General features: G+C 39.2%; 1 protein-coding gene across 2 annotated transcripts in view; it reads right to left on the bottom strand.

Moving 5' to 3' along the window:
* The window catches only part of ITGA2 (integrin subunit alpha 2), a 95,395-nt gene that overhangs the window by 3,739 nt on the left and 67,766 nt on the right, over nt 1-23,890 (bottom strand). The window contains exons 17-29 of one of the 2 annotated variants that reach the window (XM_010966302.3): nt 23,225-23,376; nt 20,931-21,041; nt 20,266-20,348; nt 17,377-17,518; nt 16,186-16,278; nt 15,524-15,600; nt 15,354-15,437; nt 11,990-12,092; nt 10,454-10,564; nt 9,370-9,474; nt 7,452-7,565; nt 3,772-3,861; nt 457-573 (exon numbers count right to left, since the gene is read on the bottom strand). In XM_010966302.3, the coding sequence (XP_010964604.1) occupies nt 457-573; nt 3,772-3,861; nt 7,452-7,565; nt 9,370-9,474; nt 10,454-10,564; nt 11,990-12,092; nt 15,354-15,437; nt 15,524-15,600; nt 16,186-16,278; nt 17,377-17,518; nt 20,266-20,348; nt 20,931-21,041; nt 23,225-23,376 (1,382 nt within the window). Of the gene's footprint in view, nt 1-29; nt 574-3,771; nt 3,862-7,451; nt 7,566-9,369; nt 9,475-10,453; nt 10,565-11,989; nt 12,093-15,353; nt 15,438-15,523; nt 15,601-16,185; nt 16,279-17,376; nt 17,519-20,265; nt 20,349-20,930; nt 21,042-23,224; nt 23,377-23,890 lie in introns of those variants that run through there. The other variant, XM_045525067.2, reaches the window with a different exon arrangement.

Here is a 23,890-nt window from a genome sequence, read left to right as displayed (position 1 = left end):
GAGATGATGTACGTTACCACCAGTGGCTTATTTTCTATGGGGCTGGGACCCCACTAGCTGATGGCTTTTTCTAAAGCCCTCTGGGAATGATGGGGCTCCAGAAGAGGCAAGTGTGCGGAGTACTGACCTGACATCAGCCCCTCCGCAGGGAGAGTCATACCCAGAGTTGAACTGCACAGAGTTATATTTTCAGGGTCCACTTACTTACACTTGGAGCTGAACAAACATTCAAGGGTCTGATGAAGGGAAGGTGGAAAAAAAGGGACCAGGACCAAGGAGATAAAATTCTTACTGTTTCCAAGAACATGAGTGAGAATTTTCAGGTAACCTTGGTTTCCTTTTTTCTTACTAAAGGAGGAGGAAGTACCACATAAAACTTAGGGTTGCTGTTTGATAAGGAGATTCAAGACAGAAGTCTTCAGGAATCTGTAATTTAAAATATGAAACATGTCTTACCTTCCATAAAATTGCAACCAGAGCTAATAGCAAAAGGATTCCAGCGATTACACTTCCTACTATAACTCCGGTTGGTACTTCGGCTTTCTCATGAGGTTTCATTATCGTAATGGGGATCTGTAAATGTGTATACACAACAATTGCGTTAATTAATTTTAGCACCAAAAAAGACTGAGATGGTCTAGCCAAATCCTGTAATTTTGTAAGTGACGATCTAGAAAGGGGATGTGACTTCCTCAGGCTCGTGATCCTCAGTTAAACACTGCAGTACAAGCTCCAGAGAAGATGTGCCTGCAGAATACAGGCAAGGCAAGCATGTCTTCCCATTTCCTGCCTTTAGTTGCACCAGTGTTCAGCGGACACATCATCTCTGGCAGTCTCAGATGCTTTAATCACTTACGAAATGGCAACTTCAGTTGTTGGCATCCAGTCTCATCAAGTGAAAGCATTTAGCACCCAGTCTTTGGGAGGGGACTCAACAAATTAACAACCCAAATAAATCCCTTGTGGTTAAACAACAACAACCATAACTTTGTACTGGGGTCCTAAAATAGTTATCTCACTCTCGCTCAAGATTACTTGATATGGATTGTTTAAAAAGTAGAAGTAATATCTCAAGGCTCAAGCTGTCCTTTTCATGATAAAGTGTCCTTGAGGATACATATGATTTTTTTTTTTTTTTTTTGTATTCCAGTAAAACTATTTACAGAAGCAGGTGGCAGCCTCAGCCTGGGCCAATTTTGCCTGAAGTTTGCACCCCCCCCCTTTTTTTTATTAAGTTATAGTCATTTTACAATGTTGTGTCAAATTCCAGTGTAGAGCACAATTTTTCAGTTATACATGAACATACATATATTCAATGTCACATTTTTTTTTCACTGTGAGCTACCACAAGATCTTGTATATATTTCCCTGTGCTATACAGTATAATCTTGTTTATCTATTCTATATATGCCTGTCAGAATCTACAAATTTTGAAATCCTAGTCTGTCCCTTCCCACACCCCATCCCTTGGCAATCACAAGTTTGTATTCTGTCTGTAATCTGTTTCTGTTTAGTATTTATGTTCTTTTTTTTTTTTTTAATTCTACACATGAGTGATCTCATATGGTATTTTTCTTTCTCTTTCTGGCTTCCTTCACTTAGAATGACATTCTCCAGGAACATCCATGTTGCTGCAGATGGTGTTATGTTGTCAGTTTTTATGGCTGAATAGTATTCCATTGTATAAATATACCACATCTTCTTTATTCAGTCATCTGTTGATGGACGTTTAGGCTGTTTCTGTGTCTTGGCTATTGTAAATAGTGCTGCTGTGAACACTGGGGTGCAGGTGTCTTTTTGAAGTAGGGTTCCTTCTGGATATATGCCCAGGATCAGGATTCCTGGGTCATATGATTTTTACTGTCCGCTTCCTGGCAGCCTCTGTGGCTTTGTAATAGCCTGGCTAGCAGTAAAACTGTATATTCTATTTTTTTTTAATTGGAGAAAGAATCATAATATTTTCCTCCACACAGTATATTCTTAAAGAGCTACAGTGTGGAGCTAGACAAAGGGAGAAAACCGAGCTCGTTTACTTGGTTTAACACTGAATTACAGTAGCAGGTGAGGTGCTTTTCACCACAGAATTTGAGTTGGGCTAGACTTGAGTCTGGCCTTCTGGTGACTGTATTTCTTCTCATTTGGGTCTTCAAGAGCTAAAATAAGGTTTTATAAACTTAGGAATAATGTAACTGTAAATTCATATAGTTTACTGCTTAGTGGCAGTCACATCCCTACTTCTCTCTATTCCAGAACCGCCTAGTCTGGGCTACATGCGTCTTTTGGGAAACACAAGTACAAGATTTTTGTATCAGATTTTTAAGTGGGACTGGGATTCATATAAATTTAAGAATCACTCATTTACCTATAGGGATATGTCTATTATTTGGATTCCAAAATATTTTAAAATGATTTAGATTCAAAAAATATTTTTAAAGATACAATAGTTGGCCTCTTATTTATTAGCATTGCTCAGAGAAAACCAGGAAAAGAAATATCTCCCAAAGGGTTCATTAAAATTATTAATTTGAATTTTTAATTAACATGTATTTAATACTGCTTTCTGAAAAAACAAAAGCCTTCAGCAGAGGTCCAGGTATTGTCTGAACACTACATTTTTCTGAAATGAGTTTTTAAAATATCTATAGTACTTTCCCCTAAAGCTAAGTTCATAGTACTTTGAATTTGAAGCCCACGTTTCCTTTGGCTCCATTTCTGATTTTCCACACCCCAGCCTCTGAAGAGAGGGTGTAGGCCTCTGCTGATGGTCCTAAACCAGAAGCAGAAAAGCACCTTCTATTGTGTGGAGCCATTTCTGCTGAGACAGCAGTGGGAGAGCAGCGCTGGCAGCTCCCCTCGCAGGCACTGCGAGGCCCAGAGTGCATGAGGCCACGGGCTTTCTAACCAAGTCCATAGGCTGCAGCAGTGGGCTGAGGCCAGCTGCCAAGCTGGCCTTGGGGGCAGACTCTTGAACTGGCTTCCAATTCAAGAGTTCCAATTCAAAAGCATCGGGAGGAAAATGCCCAGAGCGTTGCCAGCAGATTAGCTGAGCGTAGAAATCCCACTATATCTAAATATGGCATATTCTAACCAGAGTTCTGGAGCAAAGAAAAGTTGTCCCATGCCAGCCCTTGGAACAATAAGCCTCTGTTTTCTGTGAATGTACGTTTCTTTGCCAAATCTTCTTTTTTTTTTAATCAAGAGGAGCATTTATAGTTTTCTGGACTGAAGAGCTAATGAATGGATATTTCACACAGTGTCAGCGTCTAGTTGTAAGGGGTATTACTGGGGGAAAAAAAAAGGCCTCTACTAAATACCTTATTTATTAAGCATACTTTAGCACATCTCTTTAAAAAATATTCTAAAGTACAAAAATGTGATTCAAGTGAGCATGACTTAGATTTCATGGCCCAAGACCTACACTGCTTTATGTAAGCATGAGCAGGAAGGAAGAGCTGGTAGTGCTGGCTGGAAAAGCGAGACAGGAGATGGGAGCCACAGCAAGATGGCGCCCCTTCCCTTGTGCCTTTCGTCAGATCATCACTTCTGATCCAGCTTTGCCAACTCACGGGTGAGGAGGAAGGCAAGGATACCACTGGGATTTTGGGAGTTGCAAATGCCCTTGCCAAAAGCTCAGCATGATAAACATTGGACTTTCAGAGCTTCAGTAAGACACTTCTGTATACACGCAGCTGAGAAGACTGACTATTCTAAGCTGTCAGAAGTGGAACGCCTGGGATCGCCCCCAGCACCCACAGGGTGTGATGCACTCACCGTGACGGTGTTTTCTTCGATCACATAGATCTGAGGGTTATAGGTGTCGATTTCTGCAGCTGCTGTCAACTGTACTGTCTGGAATGTCGACTGGAACATAAGAGTAAAGAATACGTTTTACCCTAAATGCATAAATCTCAGCAGGTTTGTTATTTATTTCCCATGGAAAGTGACGACCAAACGCCAACTCTGAAGACTCAAGCATCTGTATGCTTGCATCGCTGATATGTGACAGGGCTACCTGGGAGAAGGGCCTGGGGGACTTAAACTGCGTGGGTGACTGGGCCCTGCCACAGTAAAATTAAACCGAGGCCCTGGGGGAGTGGGGTCCAAGCCTCAGCAGGCTAAAACATCGCTCCAGGTGATTCTGACTTGAAAACAGGGATGAAAAACAAGGGTTTAGCAATGAAGTTTTTAATTGGGAAAAATCATAGTTTAGATTTTTAAAAGTTAATGAAGTTTGTGACGTGAGGGAAAATTGAAAACTTGGTATTTTTAAATACCTACCAGAATAAGACACAAAATAGAATGGAAAAATCAGATTAAAAAGGACGAGAATTTTTCTTCTGGATACATGTGTGTACAGTAATACTGTTTAAAAGCTTGAACTTGACCACACATGTCAGTGTCAGACACCATAATAAACATTGTCCAATGCTATATAACATGAGTAATTTCAGATTTCCTAATCTAAGCATTTCTATAAAAATACTGGATTTGACGCAGGCATATAGGAAGGACATATTTTTATGCTGATGTTATTAATAACCTCCTGATATGAAATAACTTTACATGCATTCCTGAACCTAATTACAGAAAAACAGTGTTTTTAGTGGACACATTATTGATGTGTACATTGTTTTCTCTGTAATCAAATATCGGGACTGATGCTTATTTTGAAATAGAATTCAGTGCCCAGATAGGAGAACTACTTTCACATGCTCTGGCTACTAGGATTTAGTTTTTCTGGTTACTAGGTCTCATGATTCAATATACCCCATGAGGTAATTTGCTAAACTCTATCTGGGAGCCAGAAAACGAGAATGCACATCCAAAAAGTGAGCAATTTATTTCCTTTCCACTGGCTCAGTCTTTGATTAGTCTTCTTAATTTTCTCAAGATGGAAGATTGCATCAGAAGTGAACCCTGATCGCTGGTCTCTTAAACATATTATTTGGGGAACACTAAGAGTATTGGTAATAGTTTAAAATTAAAAAAGGCGAGTAGCAGTTAAATGAATGCTCACTGAATAACTGCTGTAGACTCAAGATAAAAGGATGTCCTTGTAACACTGATATATCTGTCCACCTCAGCCTGGCCCTTTGCGCAGGTACACAGTAGCCTGCAGGGTTAACAAGTAGTGGTCAGTTTACCAGACATACCTGGGCGAGTGAAGTCACACACCTGCCAGCATTCAACAAGCCGTTTCCCCCACTATATATGAAAATAGGTCTTAAAAAAGTTCTTTTGTATAGCACAGGGAACTATATTCAGTATTTTATAATAATCTTTAATGGAAAAGAATATGAAAATAAATGTATGTATGTATATGCATGATGGGATATTGTGCTGTTCACCAGAAACTGACACATTGTAACTGGCTGTACTTCAATTTAAAAAAGGGAAAAAAGGCCTTTTCCTTACAAATGGCAGCCAACAATGACATTGATCTGGAGGTGTGAGCAGTCACTTTGTGATGAAATTGCTTGAAACGCTGACTTGCACTGTCTCAGAAAAAGGGTAAGAGGCAGGTTACTAGTGGGCTCTAGTACAGGAAACAGGATGTGTATTTCAGACTGGATCTCCTTGGTGGTCTGAGAACATCCACCTGGCTGTTGAAATAACTGAAAACAAGGTGAGGATAAACATTTGACCTTTTGAGAAGAATGAAGATGTGAAGGATTTTGATGTACAGTAACTCTCATGGGTGTTTTTCAGCTTAACTCTCAAAACCATGCTGAGAAAGCATATATAATACACTTCTTCAGGATTTTGCTCCCAGAAATGAAACTGCTGTTTCTGAAAACCTTGGGGAAGGTACTTTAAAAAGTCTTACAGTTAAAGTGATGGAGCTTTAAACAAACTCAAGAAAAACCAAATGATTTTTACAGGGCTGGCGTGATTGCCTTTTGATTAGCAACAGTCAGTTTTCCTTCCCAGCTGGCAAAGGTTACTAGGAAAACATTTGTTCCTCAAATCCAAGGAGCCAAGAACCAAAGGGTGAAACTGAGCACCAGGCTGCAGCAGCTGGGATGGTGGTGTAACTGCCTGCCTCGCATCTTTTGGGACTTAGAGGTGTCCTGAAGCCTTGAAAGCAAGTGCAACTAACAAGAAAACAAAAGCAAGCAAGGAGAAAGCCAAACTCCTCACTCCTCCCCTTCTGTTTTTCCCCTGCCTTTACAATTCCTCCTATTATGTCTGTATCCAAGAATATTGCTTCTGTTTTGGTTCCTGGGACAAGTTTGGAGGGAGCTGAGTTCCCTGATCTTCCACAGAACTCCCTGTCAGGGAATGGGGTTTGTTGGCGAGATTATGAAGTGGTTGAAAATAGGGAATAGAGTCTGGTTGGTAAACACCTTGAGGACTTATTTATTAGTTTAAAAAAAAAAAATTCACTGAGAGCCATAAGGCCCCCTAGAGGTTTCAGATTAATTTCTATTTTGCTGCCTCAGTGAGAGCCAGGGGTAGTAAAATGAATAGCTAGCCTCTTATGTAGTCAGATTTAAGGAGCCTCGTCTATCCTACATTTTCCACGCCAGACTGAAATTCTGGCTACTGAAAATCTCTGCTGAAAGCAGATATCACTACTGCGAAGTCACACCTGCCAACTGAAAAAACACACTGACAGTTTTGGCACTTTCTTTTTGAAGATTTTTTTTTTAATTGAAGTATAGTCATTTTACAATGTTGCGTCAATTTCTGGTGTACAGCATAATGTTTCAGGTGTATGTGTATATATATATATATATATATATATAAGTGTGTGTGTTTATTCTTTTTCATACTTTTTCATGATAGGTTACTGCGAGATACTGAATGTAGTTCCCCATACCATACAGTAGAAACTTGTTGTTTATCTGTGTTTTGACATTTTTCAAACTTCTCATGAGATGAAAATGACTGAAAATTTGTAAGTACTCTGGGGCTTTCACCCGAGAAAGGGTGAAAACAAGAGAGCAGACTGGTCTGGCTCTCAAATAGGAAGAGGGGTCCTTAGGATAGTGTCATCTGCCAGGTGGTGTGGGATCAGACTATCAGCTGGGAGTGCAAGGAATGAGGCAGGGATGTGCACACTTTGATGGGGGCGAGGGGAGGAGACCAGGAAGCCAGAACTGGCAAGAGCCTGAGGAGGAAGACAAAGAAGGTGGCCCACTGCGCCCCAAGCAGGGGAGGGGGTCCTGACTGGGTCCCTGAGATTCTGCTGTAGGAGGCTGATGTGGAGTCTAAGAAGCAGGCTCTTCACAAGCATCCCAGGTGAGTCCGAGGCGCAGTCAGGTTGGGCACGCTTCTTTGGCAAGGGAGGAAGCGTATCGCTTTCCAAGGCAAGAGTGCTCAGTGTCACTTGGGCACGGCTGACGCTAGCCAGAATACGAATCTTGTCAAGGGGGATGACCTTATTGACAACGCAGCCTTATGTTTCCTTGCTGTTGATAAACCAAACAAGTAACGCTGGTACTTACTGCTGCGAAGGTCCCGTTCCAGACCCTGGTGGACACATTGAGGAAGTACTCGCCCTTCACCTGGAGGTCTTTGAGCCAGCAGGTGACATTACTACATGAAGCGGTCCTGCAGGTCTTCCAGGTTGGAGTCGGCGGGAAGAGAAAAGGGGAGTTAGCACGGGCTTTGAAAAATAAATGCTAAAATTTTACAAAACAGATAAAAACCAGGACTGGGAAGGATCTAGGGAAATCGGCAGTCTCATGAACCATTAGTAGTTATAACCCTTCTTCTAGAGATTTTTGCACTTTGCCTCAAAATGTAAAATGTGCAAGTCCTTTGCCCCAGTCATTTCCCACCTGAGTGGAGGCCTCAGGAGAGAATCATAAACATACAGAGAAGAGTACGCCAAGCCTGTTTATTGCACTACTGTTTCTGAGAGTTAAAAAAAAAAAAAAAGAATTTGTGTTTATCAACAACGTACTAGTTAATTATTGAATATACATGCACAATTTAGTCAATTACCTAATGATAAAGATGCATTTGTTAAATTTTAAAGTCAACAGTAAAAGAATCAGTGATGGCCAAGGGTTAGTGGGGAAGAAGAGAGGGCCAGGTGGAGCACAGCAGAGAATCTGGGCAGCGGAGCAGTTCTGTGCACGTAACTGCGGACACATGGCACTACGCATTTGTCCAAACCCAGAAAGTGACCGACATCAGGAGTAAACCTAACGTAAACTGTGGACTTCGGGTAATTTATGATGTATCAGTGTAGGTTCATCGGTTGAAACAAATGTACCACTCTGATGTCAGGAGATTTGGATAGTGTAGGAGGCTGTGGATAGGGGAAAGGGGGCAGGGCAAGGGGTATTTGAGAAATTTATGTACTTTCATCTCAGTTTTGCTGTGAACCAAACACTGTTCTAAAAAAATAGTCTATTAAAAAACCCTGACATATTGGCCAATAAAAAAAAGGTAGCATGGGCCTTTTATATAACTGTATACATATACATGTATGTAGATTAATGATCAGAGGTATGGAAGAGAATGTTCATTAAATGTTAAGAGTGGTCTGCTGTTAGCTTTCTGGAGAACTTCAGTTTCTTTGTAGCTTTTTGTGTTACGTTTGTTTTATACTGTTCACAGAAGTTGCTGTATTTACAAAATCAAAACATTTTCACAAAAATAAGGAAAATGTAGAATATTTTGGCATACTCAGAGACGTGTTTCTCCTGGGCATTTTTACATACTTCTGTTTAGGTTTAAACCACATTTATGCTGTAATTACACCATAATTATTTTAAAAAGAAACTGTCATTCTCCTAGTTTTCTATGTTCCGGTCCTTCACAAAATCAAACAATTGCAATGAGAGGAAAACAGAAGACTTACAATGTTGTTCATTGGGGAGACTTGTGGTTTGTTTAGGTTTTACTTTTGACTAAATTTTACTTATTTGAATGCTTAATATGTGCCGAACACCATGCCAGACACTAGACAAATCTTGTTCCCAAAGAAAGCGGCATAGCTCTGAAGCAGGAGGTGATAAAATACCGAAAATAGAGAATGGGGGTCAGGGAGTCAGATTTAGCAGCTTAATAAAAAAACATCAGTGATTATGTGGAAGGTGAGGGGGAGCTTCACCTCCCACACATGCCCAGCTCCTGCTCAGCTCTTGGCAATGTTTCCAAAGTGCACGGCACAAAAACAGTTTTACACAGAGTCCTGATTTCATGAAATCTGGAACATGCGCTTTATAATAATGGTGTTAAACCTCAATTTGATCGTGTATTTTCTGTATCTTGATTCACACAGGCCATCAAAGGCAAAATTAGAAAGTTCTACAACATGAGGTGGCAAGGGGAAAAACAGTGCCTCGATTTCCAGGTTAAACACACAGTGAATCACCAAAGGAAATTTTCACCGCGTTAACCTGTCCTCACCAAGTCTTTTATGTGCCGGAAATTTTCACTCTTGAAAGATACAGGAGAAGGTGTCTGTCCTATTTTCAGTGGATTTATTTCGGCATTGCAGCTGATGTCACCGGCCTACAGAGAAGGATGTCAAATCAGTCTTAGGCAGTAAAATGGTTTATGATATTCCTTCCAACCTGTTAGGAAGTCCTGTTGTCACACATTGGGGCAAGGGACGGGCTGCTGGGAACCTCTCCCAGTGCTGACCTGGCCACACTCCTGGTCGTCACTAATGGAAGTGCTGAAGTATTCAGAGCCTCCTGACGTGACCTGATGGGGTGGTGCTGGTCCTTACAGCCCATGCGTGAGGAAGTAAATGTGCAGTAACAATGGGCTGTGGGTGATTTAGCTCAGGGTTCTTTTCTGTGGAGCAGTTGAGGAGTTTGCTTTCCTGTAGTCACCTCTGAACGCCACGGAAACAACACCGCTGTAGCATTAGCTAAGTGCCAGAGTAGGGCTGAGCCACCGTCAGGGGCTTTGGCTACAGCACGTTAGAACTGCCTGGCAGGTGGGTGGGGGTGGCGGGGGGCTTTTAAAGAAAACACCGGTGCTGCAGCCTTAGCCCTGGAGACTGATGTCACTGCCTGGGTTGGGCCTGGGTGTCACTCTTATTTAAAAAGTGACCCCCAGTCATTAAATGCACAGCCAGGGTCGAGGGCTATGGAGCGGAAGTCCAGGCTGGCAGGTTGAAGACAGGCTACTGATTGCAGCTGTGTAGACCAGCTACTCTCCCCGTGGGTTCAACCTCTCACTTCCCAGTCAACTAACTTCTCTATAGACAGGGTACTGACAAAGTCAGATCTTCACTTGGTCAAAATGGGGTTTGAATAATAATTTCTGCTATCTGTAAACTCCTAGACTCAGACATTTGTTTTCTTATAATGATATCCTGCTTCTAATATGAAATTAACTGCTAGTTAATTTGCACCCAGGATGCATAGGGGTTCTCTCTTTAGTTTGATGTCTACGAGATGGCAGACTTGGTCCCCCCCACCTCATGGGTTCATTTCATATCAAAGGTGCACAGTTTCGTAGGCAGTTTGGCTGCCCTTACCTGGTCTGTGTGCACGCCGGTCAGGTACATCAGCGGGTTCTTGTCTTTGGTGTATTGAGGGATGCGGATGACTACGGATGCCATGCTTACTGGAACACTTCCTGTTGTTACCTGCGTAGAAAAAACATTCTGATTGTTGCTACCTCATACACATTACAAAGAAAGTGCTCTGTAACCTTGGTGTTGATGAAGGGTAACTATTAGGTGCTAAGATTCAGTCCATATGAAAGTGGGTCATTACTTTATGGTCTCTCTTTGGGTCCCTGTGTTTCACCGCTTGGAAGAATTTCAGCATCTACAATTTTAACTGGTAAATAATTTGTGACTTAGGAGATGGTTTTAAAACACCTACCATCCATGGATTTGGAGTGTTACGGCATGAAGTCCCACTGTGCCCCTGACTAGCAGTGTGGCTTGGGCAAAGAACTTGACCTCTCTATGCTTCAGCTTTCTCATTTGTAAAATACAGATTATCAGCAACTCAGTAGGTATGCACAGGTACAGCCTCTATGCTCACTGGTGGGAAGTCTGTTCTAGTTGCCAGTGCTCATGCCCTACTGGTTGTTACATATTTTTAAGAACACTCATAGGAATAATAATCCTACTAATCTCATTACTGATCTGGGAATTAAATGGAGTAACACAGATAAAGCATTTGATACAAAGGCTGATACTTATTACACGTTCTAAGAATATTATTGTATTGTTACTACTAATTGACTAAATGTTTCACTAAAGAAGTAATTGTCAAATACCATGCACATTTAATAAATTTCAGTATCTGGATTACAAACCAAGACTCCTTGCAGAGTTGCAAGCTTGTGACAGACTAGTAGGACATGTTCAAAACTAAAATGGTAATGACTTAGGGTAGTGGATGAATTCTTTCCTTTTTATTTTCCAAAGTTTATGTAATATCATAAAATAGTCATTCTCTCATAAATTCATTTCTCCTTATATAGCAAAACAATCTTTAATAATTGCTAATGAACAGTCAATAGAAATAGATTGAAAAATATTTTATATACTACTTAGCATGTACAGAACACATATTTGTATACAATGGTGAGCTTTTCAAATAGAAGTTTCCAAGGATAAACTGGCATACTAATTATATCCCGAAGACTTTTGCCCATAGTAGTACCATTATATTAATATTCAGCATTTGCTTTCAAAATGTATCAGATATCCATTACCCAGGACACATAACTATGCATAAAGCCCAGCTGTTTACTTATCAATGGTCTATCTTTGTGGTTCTCAAAGTATGGCACCTGGACCAGAAGCATTAGCATCACCTGGGAACTTGTTAGAAATGCACACTGTTAGGTCCACCCCAGACCTTTTGAATCAGAAACACTGGAGCTGGAGCCCAGTGACCTGTATTTTAACAAAGACCCCAAGTGATTCTAATGCGTGCCAAAGTTTGAGAACCATGGTATATTTCAACTTTTATTTACTTTCTTCTCCTCCTCCTGGCCTCATTTTCCTTCCCCGTTTCTTCTAATTTCACATCCTTATGACAGGCTTACCAACCTTAATGGAGAAGATGAATTTTGGACCGATATCTTCAAAATTGTGCACGATAGAAGGAACATTTCCATCTGAAGAGACTTCATAAAAATTTACATTGGTAGATCTGTTGGATAATGTTTGTAAAGTCAGATAAATATTTTAGTTATGCCATTGTTCTTGGAGCCTAATATTTCCTTTATTTAAGTATCTTCTATCTTTTGTTACAAGTAAAAGGTTTTGCATTTAGGTATAAAACATTAGATGAAAACAAATGCCCGTTATGGACTTATGGTCCAGGTTACATTTCTAAGGCTAAAACAAGTTCTTTTCAAAACTTTTCCCTTCATGATCTTCTGCTGAGACTCTGTTATATGTGTCTCAGTTATAAAGTTTCTTACATAAGTACAAGTGTATTACTTGAGAACTTATAGTGAAACTCCTCTCAAGATTGCTATTATATTGACCGGTATGTTAATATAGTAGACACCTGGTCCTTATTGACTGGTTGAAAACCAGAGGACTTTCCACTTGGTATGACGGCTGAAATACAGTGACAGGGTATCGGGTATTAGCTCCTGCAGTATTCATCACTGGATGCCTGTGAATCAGGGTATACCTTTTGTTTATTATTCCTCCTCCCTATGCCTCCCTGGTTCCAAATCAACTCTGACACTTTGGTCTGAATTGGGGCTGGTCAGTCTGTTTCCACCACTAGTATGGAGACCACCTTGAAGACTGCTGACCCAGAAGTTTCATTAGACTAGACCTAGAGGCATTGACCTAATTGGACTTCTTTTTTTGGGACTGCCAACTAGCGTTTGCAAGTGGAGTGATGACCAGGCCAGGGGAACCCCCACAGGACCACTCAGCTTGGATGTAACTGGATACCTTTCCTTTTCTTCACTCATTTCTTTCAATCCGAGGCTGGATTCCAACCAGAGTAGCTACATTGAGAGTTGCGGGGGCAGATAGCAGGGGTGGGAGACTGAGAAGCAATATTTATTCCCACCAGATAATTTATCCTAATTATAGGAGGCTTACTCTGTTTTCTTAAAAACTGGACTGGACAGTTTCTGAGATAAGAGTCTTTTTGATTTCTTTACTGAAAATCTTGCCTTTATTTTTCAATGCCTTAATTTTTCCAAATTCTCAAAAGGAAAATATGTCATAGGGACTTAAATATAGATGGAGTATTTCTCAAAGTTTTGTCTATAAGAGGAAACAATGATTTGTCAGCCTTACATGGAAAATGGGAAAACTGAGTAGGGCTTAAAACAGAAAGTCTGGCTGTATGTGCATGAATTATTCCCTTTGCCTTCCAGAAGACCTCTGTGGGAGCCCCTAAGTATGGCCAACTTTTAAACTGATTAATATGCTTTGCTTTTGCATTTTAAAGAGATCCAAGCTTTTTTCCATTTGTTACTTAAGTGTTCCTTAAGTTACTCAAGTGTTGATCAGTGTATTTATAATAGCAGTTAGCTATACTCAGGAAGGTCCTGTTACAGAAATAATCCTACTGTCACTTATTTCCATCCATATTTGCCCAATTGCTTGTTTATAAGTATCAAAGTGGTTGCTAAGGGATACACTCAATAATTGGGTAGGACTTTTTTTTTTTTTCCAAAAAAAGTAAATAAAATGTGTGTGTTTGAGGCATGCATATATCTTAGTATATAAATAAACCCTATGTCTGAAAGGTATTCTGAGAAGAATCAGATTAATCACCTCTAAGATGACTATAAGACCAGAGGAGGTGGGAAGGGATTATGTCACTTTTCATTATGTATCCTTCATAATGTTTAGACTTTCTATCCACGTACATTTAAGGCCTTTCTTTTTAACAAAACATCAAGAGAAATGATCTGGGTGGTAGGTTTAGAAGCCACTTCAGCTTTTTTCTTAATACTTCTCCATATTAATTTTTTAAACTATATAATATACTTTCAAGAACATCAGAATGTCTGAGAACCTAATTTACCATCACAAAAGTATATAGCTAAGCTGTTAGTAAAAGTGAAGTCTCACTTCAATATTATATTTATTTCATGTTAAAATATCTGAAAAAATTGGTGGGAGAGTGGAATCATAACAAGGCTCTATAAACAAAAAGCATTTAGGATGAGAAGGAAGAGTTACAGTAGGAAGAAAAAAGTTCAGGTAAGAGTGGAGCTAGCAATCTCTTTGGCTGTGTCTGTCTCCAGTTACTTATTTTAGCAGCTGAGGGCCCTTTGAAGTCTGCAGTTACTGAATACTTTTTCAGGGATGGATGACTTGGGCTGGACCTTGTTTCTGCTTTTGCTCTTTGCAACTCACTCGATACAGAAGCATTCTTTTCATCTTTGCTCATGTGTCTCGAGCTCTAGACATAATGACATATTTTCCTTTTTGTTTTTGTTCAGGGAGCTCCTGGATGACCCACATATTCCACGCTTTTAGGGCCTGAAGTGATGTTAGAGAAACCTGCGGTCACTGGATTCGCAGCCTGGCCTCTTGGGAATACACTGGTGCATGTTTCCCAGGGGTCCTTGATCTGTGCTGGGAAGCTGCCTTAGCGTGTCAGCAGGTAGAGAACTCTGGTTCCCAGGCTTGGAGGTGGGCGTCACCTGCGGTTTGTGGACCTGTGTGTCTGTGCCCCAGTGTCTGTGCCCATGAACCCACTTCACTGCTAAATGAGAATGAAGGTGATGATATTAGCACCTTGAGTGTTTATATTACTCACCTCTCAAGACACCTGTCTCTGAACAGTTAAAAAAATAACTGGTATCGACAAGTACCATTTTGGCCAGGTCTCTCAGATTTACTTGCTCTAGGCAGGCAAGAAAAGGAAAGCGCTCATTTCTTTCTGGGTGACCTCTTTTGAAAAATGCCTCATTTCCTCCTGGTTGCAAGAAACTTTTAATCTGTTATGTCAGGAATTTTCCACCCAGAAACTAATTTCCTGTGACTAGATTCAATATTTGTGGTGGACCTACTGTATGCCAAAGCATTGTGCTTAGGGCTTTAATATCCAGGAATGGAGCTACCACTTCAGATCTCAGGTGGACAGCAGGACACAGGCGTGGGAATGAAGTGGTGGCATCTCCTCAGGGCCCTATGCACTCTGCTTTGATGGCCCATCTGAGGACCTGCAAGGACTTCCCTGTGGAATGTGGCAGATGGTCATTCCTTTGCCTGTCTGGTGTTGTCAGTAAACCTAAAGGGTCACTGAAGATTCCCCTAGGGACCAGTCTGTTCCTGAACTTCTGTTTAGTTGACCCTAGGGGGAAACATTTTAATTCAAATTCCCCAGTTAAGAATGAGCATACAGACAACTTTAGTCACGAGCCAAATGTGTTACAAGCCAGAGTGATGGCCATGGTCACAGGCTGCCCACTGTTTCACCTACCTTGTTATGTGAATTTCCGCATCATACAACAGAGAAAGTTGGAAATTGACTGAATTATCTGCCTGGTTTTCTTCCCGGCTTTCACTGTTGAAAGGAACATTAGGAAATTACTTAAAGGGAAATGTTATAAAAGCCACCCATTATCAAATCATGACTTCATTATGTTTTACCTTGAGGCATTGAAACTGACAGATGCCTGATTCTGAAGGTTCTGAAGATTGAAGTCGAAGTTAATAGTAAAAGTCACCTATACACAAAATTAAAATCCATCAATCTATGATGCTTTGTACTCAGGGGCCAACATGAAAAAAAAGAGTGTCCCATAAAAGTAAACTCACTCTCTGATTTCATTGGATTCTGATTTTTATATAGTTAAGCTTTCAAATTTGTAGAACATCCGTGTATCTGTCCACCTTGCCTCACTTTCAGAATTGAACTGAGTTTAACTACCGTATACAAACAGCACACCACCAGCACTTACACTTGTCCGAGTTCGAAGGCTTTGTGCTAATGTGAAATCTGCTTACCCAGGGTTTAACAAATGATATCCATGACTCTGTGTAAAGCACTTTGACCAGTGTTGGCAAGTGTGTTGAGAAAAAGAACTTTCCACATGTGCTTTTGGAATGAACTGCTTGAGGGGAAATCTCACATTTATTAATAACTTAAAGAAAACATGCAGCTATTGAAAAACTTCCTCTAAATATACAACCAGTTATTTTGTGGTGCCTATCAAATGATGACGCCTAATAGAGAAGATGCTATGTTGGTGAATCAACACCAGAGGCCAGAAGGGGCCAGCATGGGTGTGAGAATGAAATGCAAATTGTACCTGTTGCTCCCTCTTTAAAGCAGGGTAACCTACGTCGCAGGTAACAGACTTCTGAGACGAAGCAATCTGGCATGTCACTTCTGTCCCATCAACCTGAATGAGACCAAGGAAACAATGATCAATTAGTATTTAGTGCGTGCATGTGAGTGTGTGCACATACGTGCCAAAGGGGCTGCTAAACCACATGGACATTTTAATAGTAAGGTTGGTTCATATCCAAGTAATTATCTCCCAAGAGTTGAAAAATTTCGTATATATTGTCCAGATAGCTAATATACTATGTTTATAGCTAAGCAGGATACCCAGCAAGTCAAAGGAGAGGTCAAATACTGGAATTTTTTCCCCCAGAAGTCAGTCATAGTTCTTATATTTCAGGATCACAAAATAACTTTAATCTGCTATTTAGAAATGCTGTCTTTGATATACACCTTTCAATATATTTGAAATTTTGTTTCAGGAGAAGAGAACGAAACCATATTTTGGTCTTTATATTTTAAATAAAGAATCTTTTTTAGTTTTCCTCAGGCTTTATCTCTTTAAAATAAGAAGTTGTCATTTGGCAGAAGAAATTTACAGAATAAGTTTAGAACATAAATCTATTAAGTTTACATTGACTTTAAACTGGATGAAACCATTTTTTAATCCTTTCATCAAGTAGTGCGTTTGGAAAATCTCAGCTTTTCCCTTCTCCCCTTTTCATTGCTTGGTGGCAGAGGAGGGACCAGGGGGCATTCATGGTCAAGTATGTTCCTGGTATAGCAATCAAGTCAACATGATTAACTGACCCTGCTGGAATGCATCATCTTGGCAGCAGCAAGACCTGTGGTCACAAAGCTCGGGCTGAGCTGTGGGGCTCTAATTTCTCAGAGCAAGTGCAGCTCATGGCATCTGTGCAGCACCGCGGCAGCCTCATCACACAGATGGCTTGAGGAGAGTTTACGGTAGAGTCTGGCTACTGCTGCCAAAGGAAAAACTGACCCACGCTGTGAAGTAGAATTAGTCTAGATACACAGCCAGGCTATGTTCTCAAGTGCTTTAACTAGTTGGGAGCCACACAATTAGGATTGCTTATGCTGAGGGTTAAGGTGCTTCTTTAGACAACACAGAGGACACAGAGCTTTGAGTATAAAGAAGACGGTAATTGACAAGTACGAAACAGAGCAGCAATTAACACAGAATGCCATCACCTACCGGCATGGACCAGGAAGCAAAAAACAGGTTTTCAGAAAAATCAACAACAACTCTAGTGTTGTATGCACTTTCCTTTTGGTTTTTCAGTTTTACTGAAAATGTTAACCTTTTGTTTTGGTTGCTGACAATGAAGGGCTGCTGTCTGTTAAAAAGGAGAAAAAGAAAAAAGTCATTACAGGTGAAAAAAAAGGGCCAGTATTCAAATGCTTCACTCATTTTAAAAATAAACTCTTTAGATTTACTGAGAAAATTGCTTAATAAATTTTCTTCATAGTAAAATAATATTGACAATAAATGAATAAATGCTATTAGTTTCTTCTTTGTTGCTTTTAATTACATTGCAGAAAACGGCGCCATCCAAATACAAGTGGTTTTCTATTTTTTAGTGTTTTACACCTATACATATGAGAGAAATTGAAATTTATATTCTTTATTTTTTTTATTGAAGTATGGTTGATTTATAATAGTATATTGGTTTTAGGTGTTCAACATAGTGATTCAGTCTTTTTATAGATTATACTCCATTTAAAGTTATTATAAAATAATGGCTATATTTTTCTATGCTGTACAATATATCTTTGTTGCTTATCTATTTTATACATAATAGTCTGTATCTCTTTATCCCCTACCTCTATCACGCCCCTTCCTCCTTCCCTCTCCCCACTGGCAACAACTAGTTTATTCTTTTTAATCTGTGAGTCTATTTCTGTTTTGTTATATACATTTATTTATTTTTTAATTTCCATATATAGAAATGGTAACATAGAGTATTTGTCTTTCTCTTTTTTCATTAAGTGTAATACCCTTTAGGTCCATCTATGTTGTCGCAAATGGCAGCATTTCATCTTTTTTATGGCTGAGTAATATTCCATTGTATATATACGTGTGTGTGTGTGTACGTATGTATGTATAAATATGTGTCATATTTATCCATTCATCTGTTGATGGACACTTAGATTGCTTCTATATGTTGGCTACTGTAAATAATGCTGCTATGAACTTTGGGGTGCATGTGTCTTTTCGAATTCGTGTTTTTGTTTTCTTTGGACATGTATCCAGCAGTAGAATTGCTAGATCAAATGGTAGTTCTATTTTTAGTTCTTTGAGAAACCTCCATACTCTTTTCCACAGTGGCTGCACCAATTTACATTCTCACCACAGTATGCAAGTTTCCCTTTTCTCCACATTCCTGGCCACCATTTGTTATTTGTGTTCTTTTTGATGATAGCCATTCTGACAGGTGTGAGGTGAGATCTCATTGTGGTTTTGACTTGCATTTTCCAGATGATTAGCAGTGTTGACCAACTTTTTATTTGCCTGTTGGCCTTCTCTATGTCTTCTTTGGAAAAATATCTGTTGAGATTTTCTGCACATTTTTTAAACTGGGCTTTTTTTTTTTTAACATTTTTTATTGATTTATAATCATTTTACAATGTTGTGTCAAATTCCAGTGTTCAGCACAATTTTTCAGTCATTCATGGACATATACACACTCATTGTCACATTTTTTTCTCTGTGAGTTATCATAACATTTTGTGTATATTTCCCTGTGCTATACAGTGTAATCTTGTTTATCTATTCTACAATTTTGAAATCCCAGTCTATCCCTTCCCACCCTCCACCCCCCTGGTAACCACAAGTCTGTATTCTCTGTCTGTGAGTCTATTTCTGTCCTGTATTTACGCTTTGTTTTTGTTTGTTTGTTTGTTTGTTTTTGTTTTTGTTTTTTAGATTCCACATATGAGCAATCTCATATGGTATTTTTCTTTCTCTTTCTGGCTTACTTCACTTAGAATGACATTCTCCATTTTTTAAACTGGGCTTTTTTTTTTTTTTTTTTTTGATGTTGAGTTGTATGAACTGTTTATATATTTTGGATATTAACCTCTTATTGGTCAAATCATTTACAATTATTTTCTCCCATTCAGTGGGTTTTTAGTGGGTTGTCTCTTTGTTTTGTCAATGGTTTTCTTTGCTAGGCAAGAGCTTTCAAATTTGATTAGGTCCCATTTGTTTATTTTTGCTTTTATTTATTTTGCTTTAGGAGATCAGAGCCAAAAAGAAAAAAGAAAAAAAAAAAAATACTGTTGTGATTTGTATCAAAATCTGCCTAAGTTCTCTTCTAGGAGTTTTATGGTTTCAGGTCTTACATTTAGCTCTTTAATCCATTTTGTGTTTATTTTTATGTATAGTAATGAGGAAATGTTCTAAATTTATTCTTTTACATGTAGCCGTCCAGCTTTCCCAGTATCACTTACGAAGAGATTGTCTTTTCTCCATTGTGTATCTTGCCTCCTTTGTTGTAGATTAATTGACCATAAGTGTGTGGGTTTATTTCTGGGCTCTCTATTCTGTTGCATTGATCTATATGTCTCTTTTTGTGCCAGTACCATGCTGTTTTGATTACTGTAGCTTTGTAGTATAGTCTGAAGCCAGGGAGCATGATACATCTAGCTTTGTTCTTTTTTTCTTAAGATTGCCTTGACAATTTGGGGGTCTTTTTTTGGTTCAAATAAATTTTACGGTTATTTGTTTTAGTTCTGTGAAAAATGGCATGGGTATTTTGATAGGAATTGCATTAAATCTGTAAATTGTTTTGGGTAGTATGGCCATTTTAACAATATTAATTCTTCCAGTCCAAGAGTATGGGATATCTTTCCATTCCTTTGGATCACTTTCAAATTCTTTCATCAGTGTTTTATAGTTTTCGGAGTATAGGTCTTTCACCTCCTTGGTTAAGTTCATTCCTAGATATTTTGAAATTTAGATTTTAAAGGTCTTTAGTAGTTATGGATGTTTCTTTTGTAGGAAAAAAAAATCTCCATAAACATTTATTTGAATAAAGTAACCTAACATGTCTTTTACACTGAACATTAAAGTAAAACTTACTGAGCGGCTGGCAGCTGTTGAACATCTAGAACTAGATCAGAGATACAAACTCCATCATCTCCACAGTCTTTATAGAAAGGAATCTACAAAAAGGAAAAACAATCCCAAAACGTGCTCTTGAGTTAAAAAAGCAAATTATGGAAGAACATATGTAGTATTATTCCATTTACATCAAGTTCAAAACCATGTAAAAATAAACAATGTTTTAGGAATACATGTTTAGCAACATCAGAAAGAAAAGCACCAATAAACGCAAAATTCAAGATGATGATTTGCCTGGTGGCACAAGATAAAAGTGGGTATGATGGGGTGGGGAGTGATAGAGAATTTCATAGGTATTGGTACCATTTTATTATTTTTAAGGGGGTGGTGAGCACAAGATGTTTGCTTCATTGTTGCTTATTTCTTCAAAAAATATTTACTGAGCACCTATGGTGGGCCAAGCACTGCTCAAGGTGCTGGGAATAGAGTAGAGAACAAGGAAGACAGGAATCCCTGCCTTCATGGAACTTACATGCTGGTGAACTTGACATACAAGTAACTGCATTTCACTTAGAAAATTAACAGTGTAAAGGCTATGTCCTGAGTATCTTTCAAACACTACTGCAGTGACTGTGAAACTTTGTTAGCCAGTCTGAATTCCAGGAAGGGCAAACCACACTTACACTGAAGGCTTTGGCTGTCTCAGAGTAGGCTTCAAGGGCAGGGCTGGTGCCAGGGTTTTCCAGACTGATGTTCACACACAGATACAAAGAGTTGACAACATCAGAGGGCTTCTAAATACACACAGGCACAGAGTCAGGTTATGAGGGCACGACAGTTTCAAAACAAGAAAAATGAGCACACACATGTTCACAATTAAAGAAAACAGTCCATTCTCAATTATGCAGAATAGCCCTGTTTTGAATTTTTAAGACTCTTGCTTCTTCTCTTCTGTCCTAATTCTACTCTTAGCCTCTCTGCTGCTAAGAGATTTAAAAACTTGAGTTCAGTAAAAATCAGAAGCAGCAACTCTTAGTTAAGCTCGTCAGTAATCTCATTCTTGATACACGACTATTTAATAAATATTTAGATGAGATGTCCAGTTTTAAATGCTCAAAAGATCCCTATGTCAGTATCCAGCTCTTGGGTTGTTGGCTATGTTACTCTAATTCCTATTGCCAAGACCTAAGGAGTCCTTCGATGTCCTGCCCAAATCTCTGCAAGAGAATATTATGACCTAGAATGGAAAGTGCCCAGGGTTGGCTGTCAGGAATGGACAAGGGGACTCTCTTTCCTTAGTCAGAACCTAACTCTACACTACAAAACACCCCTGAAACCAAGCTCTTCAGCCTCTGGTCTAGCTGACTGTCAGAAGCTGCACTGCACTTTGCACATAGAAGATGGTGCACAGATCACTCAGCAGTCATTAAAACCAACGCCATCCAGCTCAAGTACAACATCGCCTCTGTCTTTAGTAGAGAGGGTGGAGGACTTGCAGTGTTCTAGGAGTCATGGCCCACTTCTTGTTTTTGAGATTTCCTGTCTATTGAAAATTATACAAATGCCAAATCAGGGTTGCAAATGTCATCTAGCATTCTTCTTCAAGAAAGAATGATACCTGTACAAATGGTAAACCCTAAAAGTGGAATTTGCCTTTTCCTAGAAGTGGTATCTTTCTGATCATCAGGATGGCTTCCTGACTGCAAAGAAATGTGTCCTTGGCTGGCTGCAGGGTTGGAACATAGGATGGACTTTGGTATGGGTATCAAACATGGTGTGTTAACTGGAATACTACCTCTTAGCTGACCATAATAGCACACACCTTGTGAAAACTTTGCAAGTACACATGAGAAAGAGCAGGACGGACGGACGGATGGACGGACGGACACACACACACACACACATACACAGCCTGGCTGCATGCATTCCCCTACAATGGATTGCATGTTTAATTTGATCAACCACTTAGCACAAGGTTAGGAGAGAATGGAATCTGAATTTTATTCCTTTAAAGAATTTATATAATTGGCACATTAACAAGGAAAAAAGTCCAGGCCTTCAAACAAGAAACCTTCAGCTTGAATAATAAATTAAATAACTCAACTGATTTTTCATCTCACTATTAACTTTGTTTTTCCAACTCTTACGGTAAGCGTTTCTTGAGATGTGATTTCTGTACATCCATCTACATCAGAAGTATTGGGGTCCTGCACATTCCTTGAACCTTCAAACCCAAACCTTTCTGGTGGTGGGGACTTAGAATATCTATTTTATAAAAGTTTCCTTGGCAATTCCTATGCATCTTAAACTCTGAGAACCACATTCTAGGAAAGTTCTTTAACAGCTCTTTAAAAATGGTTTCCTGAGTGAATTACACTTTCAGATACCATTACATGGTTTCTAGGGGGAAATATTCATATAATTTAGAAAATAAATTTTCTTTTAGAAGTTTTGTCCTGAAAAGCATTTTTCCTACTCGAGAGATTTTGAAAATCCTCGTGAACTGTAGTAATTAACGGCATAAGATAAGAGCAAATAATGTTTACCTCATAATCTACCATCCTTCACCTACATCAATTTAAATCCAGTAATGGAAATGACAATTAGAATTGTCCTTTTCAGTAGCTTAAAAACGAATAAAGTTTCTCCTGATGGGAAAATGTCAGAGTAAAATTTACTGTCAACTAAAAGTTCTTCCTGTTAAACATCTTAAAAAGTGCTGTTTGATTGCTTTAGGAATCTTATTTTTAGCCTTTTTACTGGCAATCCCAAATAAAATTTAATGCAACTAATCTACATAATAATAGAATGTACTCATACGTATTAGCATAAAGGAAATACACTTCCCGTTCATAGACAAAAAAAGCATTAATTAGAAGGATAAGCGTTTTCTAACTCATAAGCTTCCATTTCAGGGTTTCAGCCTTCATTAGTCTTTAAGAAGAAACGGGATGAAAAGGGGTGACTCAGGCCCCACCTGTATGTGGATGATGTACTCAGAGCAAGTCTGTGCTTGATTTACGACCATGGTCTTCTGCAAATACCTTTCATTATTTTCTTTAAATAACCCCCTGGAGGTTACTCTGGATGAATACTGGTCTGCATCAAGTGTGATGTTATATACAATGGCTATAATGAAAAAAAAAAATACAAAGAAATGTTATGACAAACTTTTCAGGAAAAAGCATTCCTGTTTTACTGTGTCTTGTTGGGGGAAGTCTCTGCCTTCAAGAAGACAAGAAAAAGTCTTCCCAGGGATGGAGTGGGAACCATGGAGAGCCTGTGACATTTGTAATTCTAGCTCTGGTGTGATGTATGTGACTGCATACAAAGAAATGTGATTCAAAGAAACGTAGCTTGACGCAGTGGAAAGAAAAGTAGACTTGTTGCCGGGAAATCTACTGAATGAAGCTGGTCTGATTACTTCCTCAAATACCAGTTTCATTGTCCATAACATGGTGATGTGGAGAGGCACTGAGTGCCTACAATTGAACACCTTCTTATATGTTATCTTATACAAGTTTTACAGTAAACCTGGAATGAGGATATTATTATCCTATTTTTCAGATAATGAATGGAATAATAGAGGTAAAAAAAGTCACCTCAGTTCACACAGCTAGGGCATAGTCAGAAATACAATTTG

This window comes from Camelus bactrianus, chromosome 3 (genome assembly GCF_048773025.1).
Source record: "Camelus bactrianus isolate YW-2024 breed Bactrian camel chromosome 3, ASM4877302v1, whole genome shotgun sequence".
NCBI lineage: Eukaryota > Metazoa > Chordata > Mammalia > Artiodactyla > Camelidae > Camelus > Camelus bactrianus.
The sequence above is the reverse complement of the archived record's forward strand: the minus strand, read 5'-3'. Positions and strand labels throughout refer to the sequence as shown.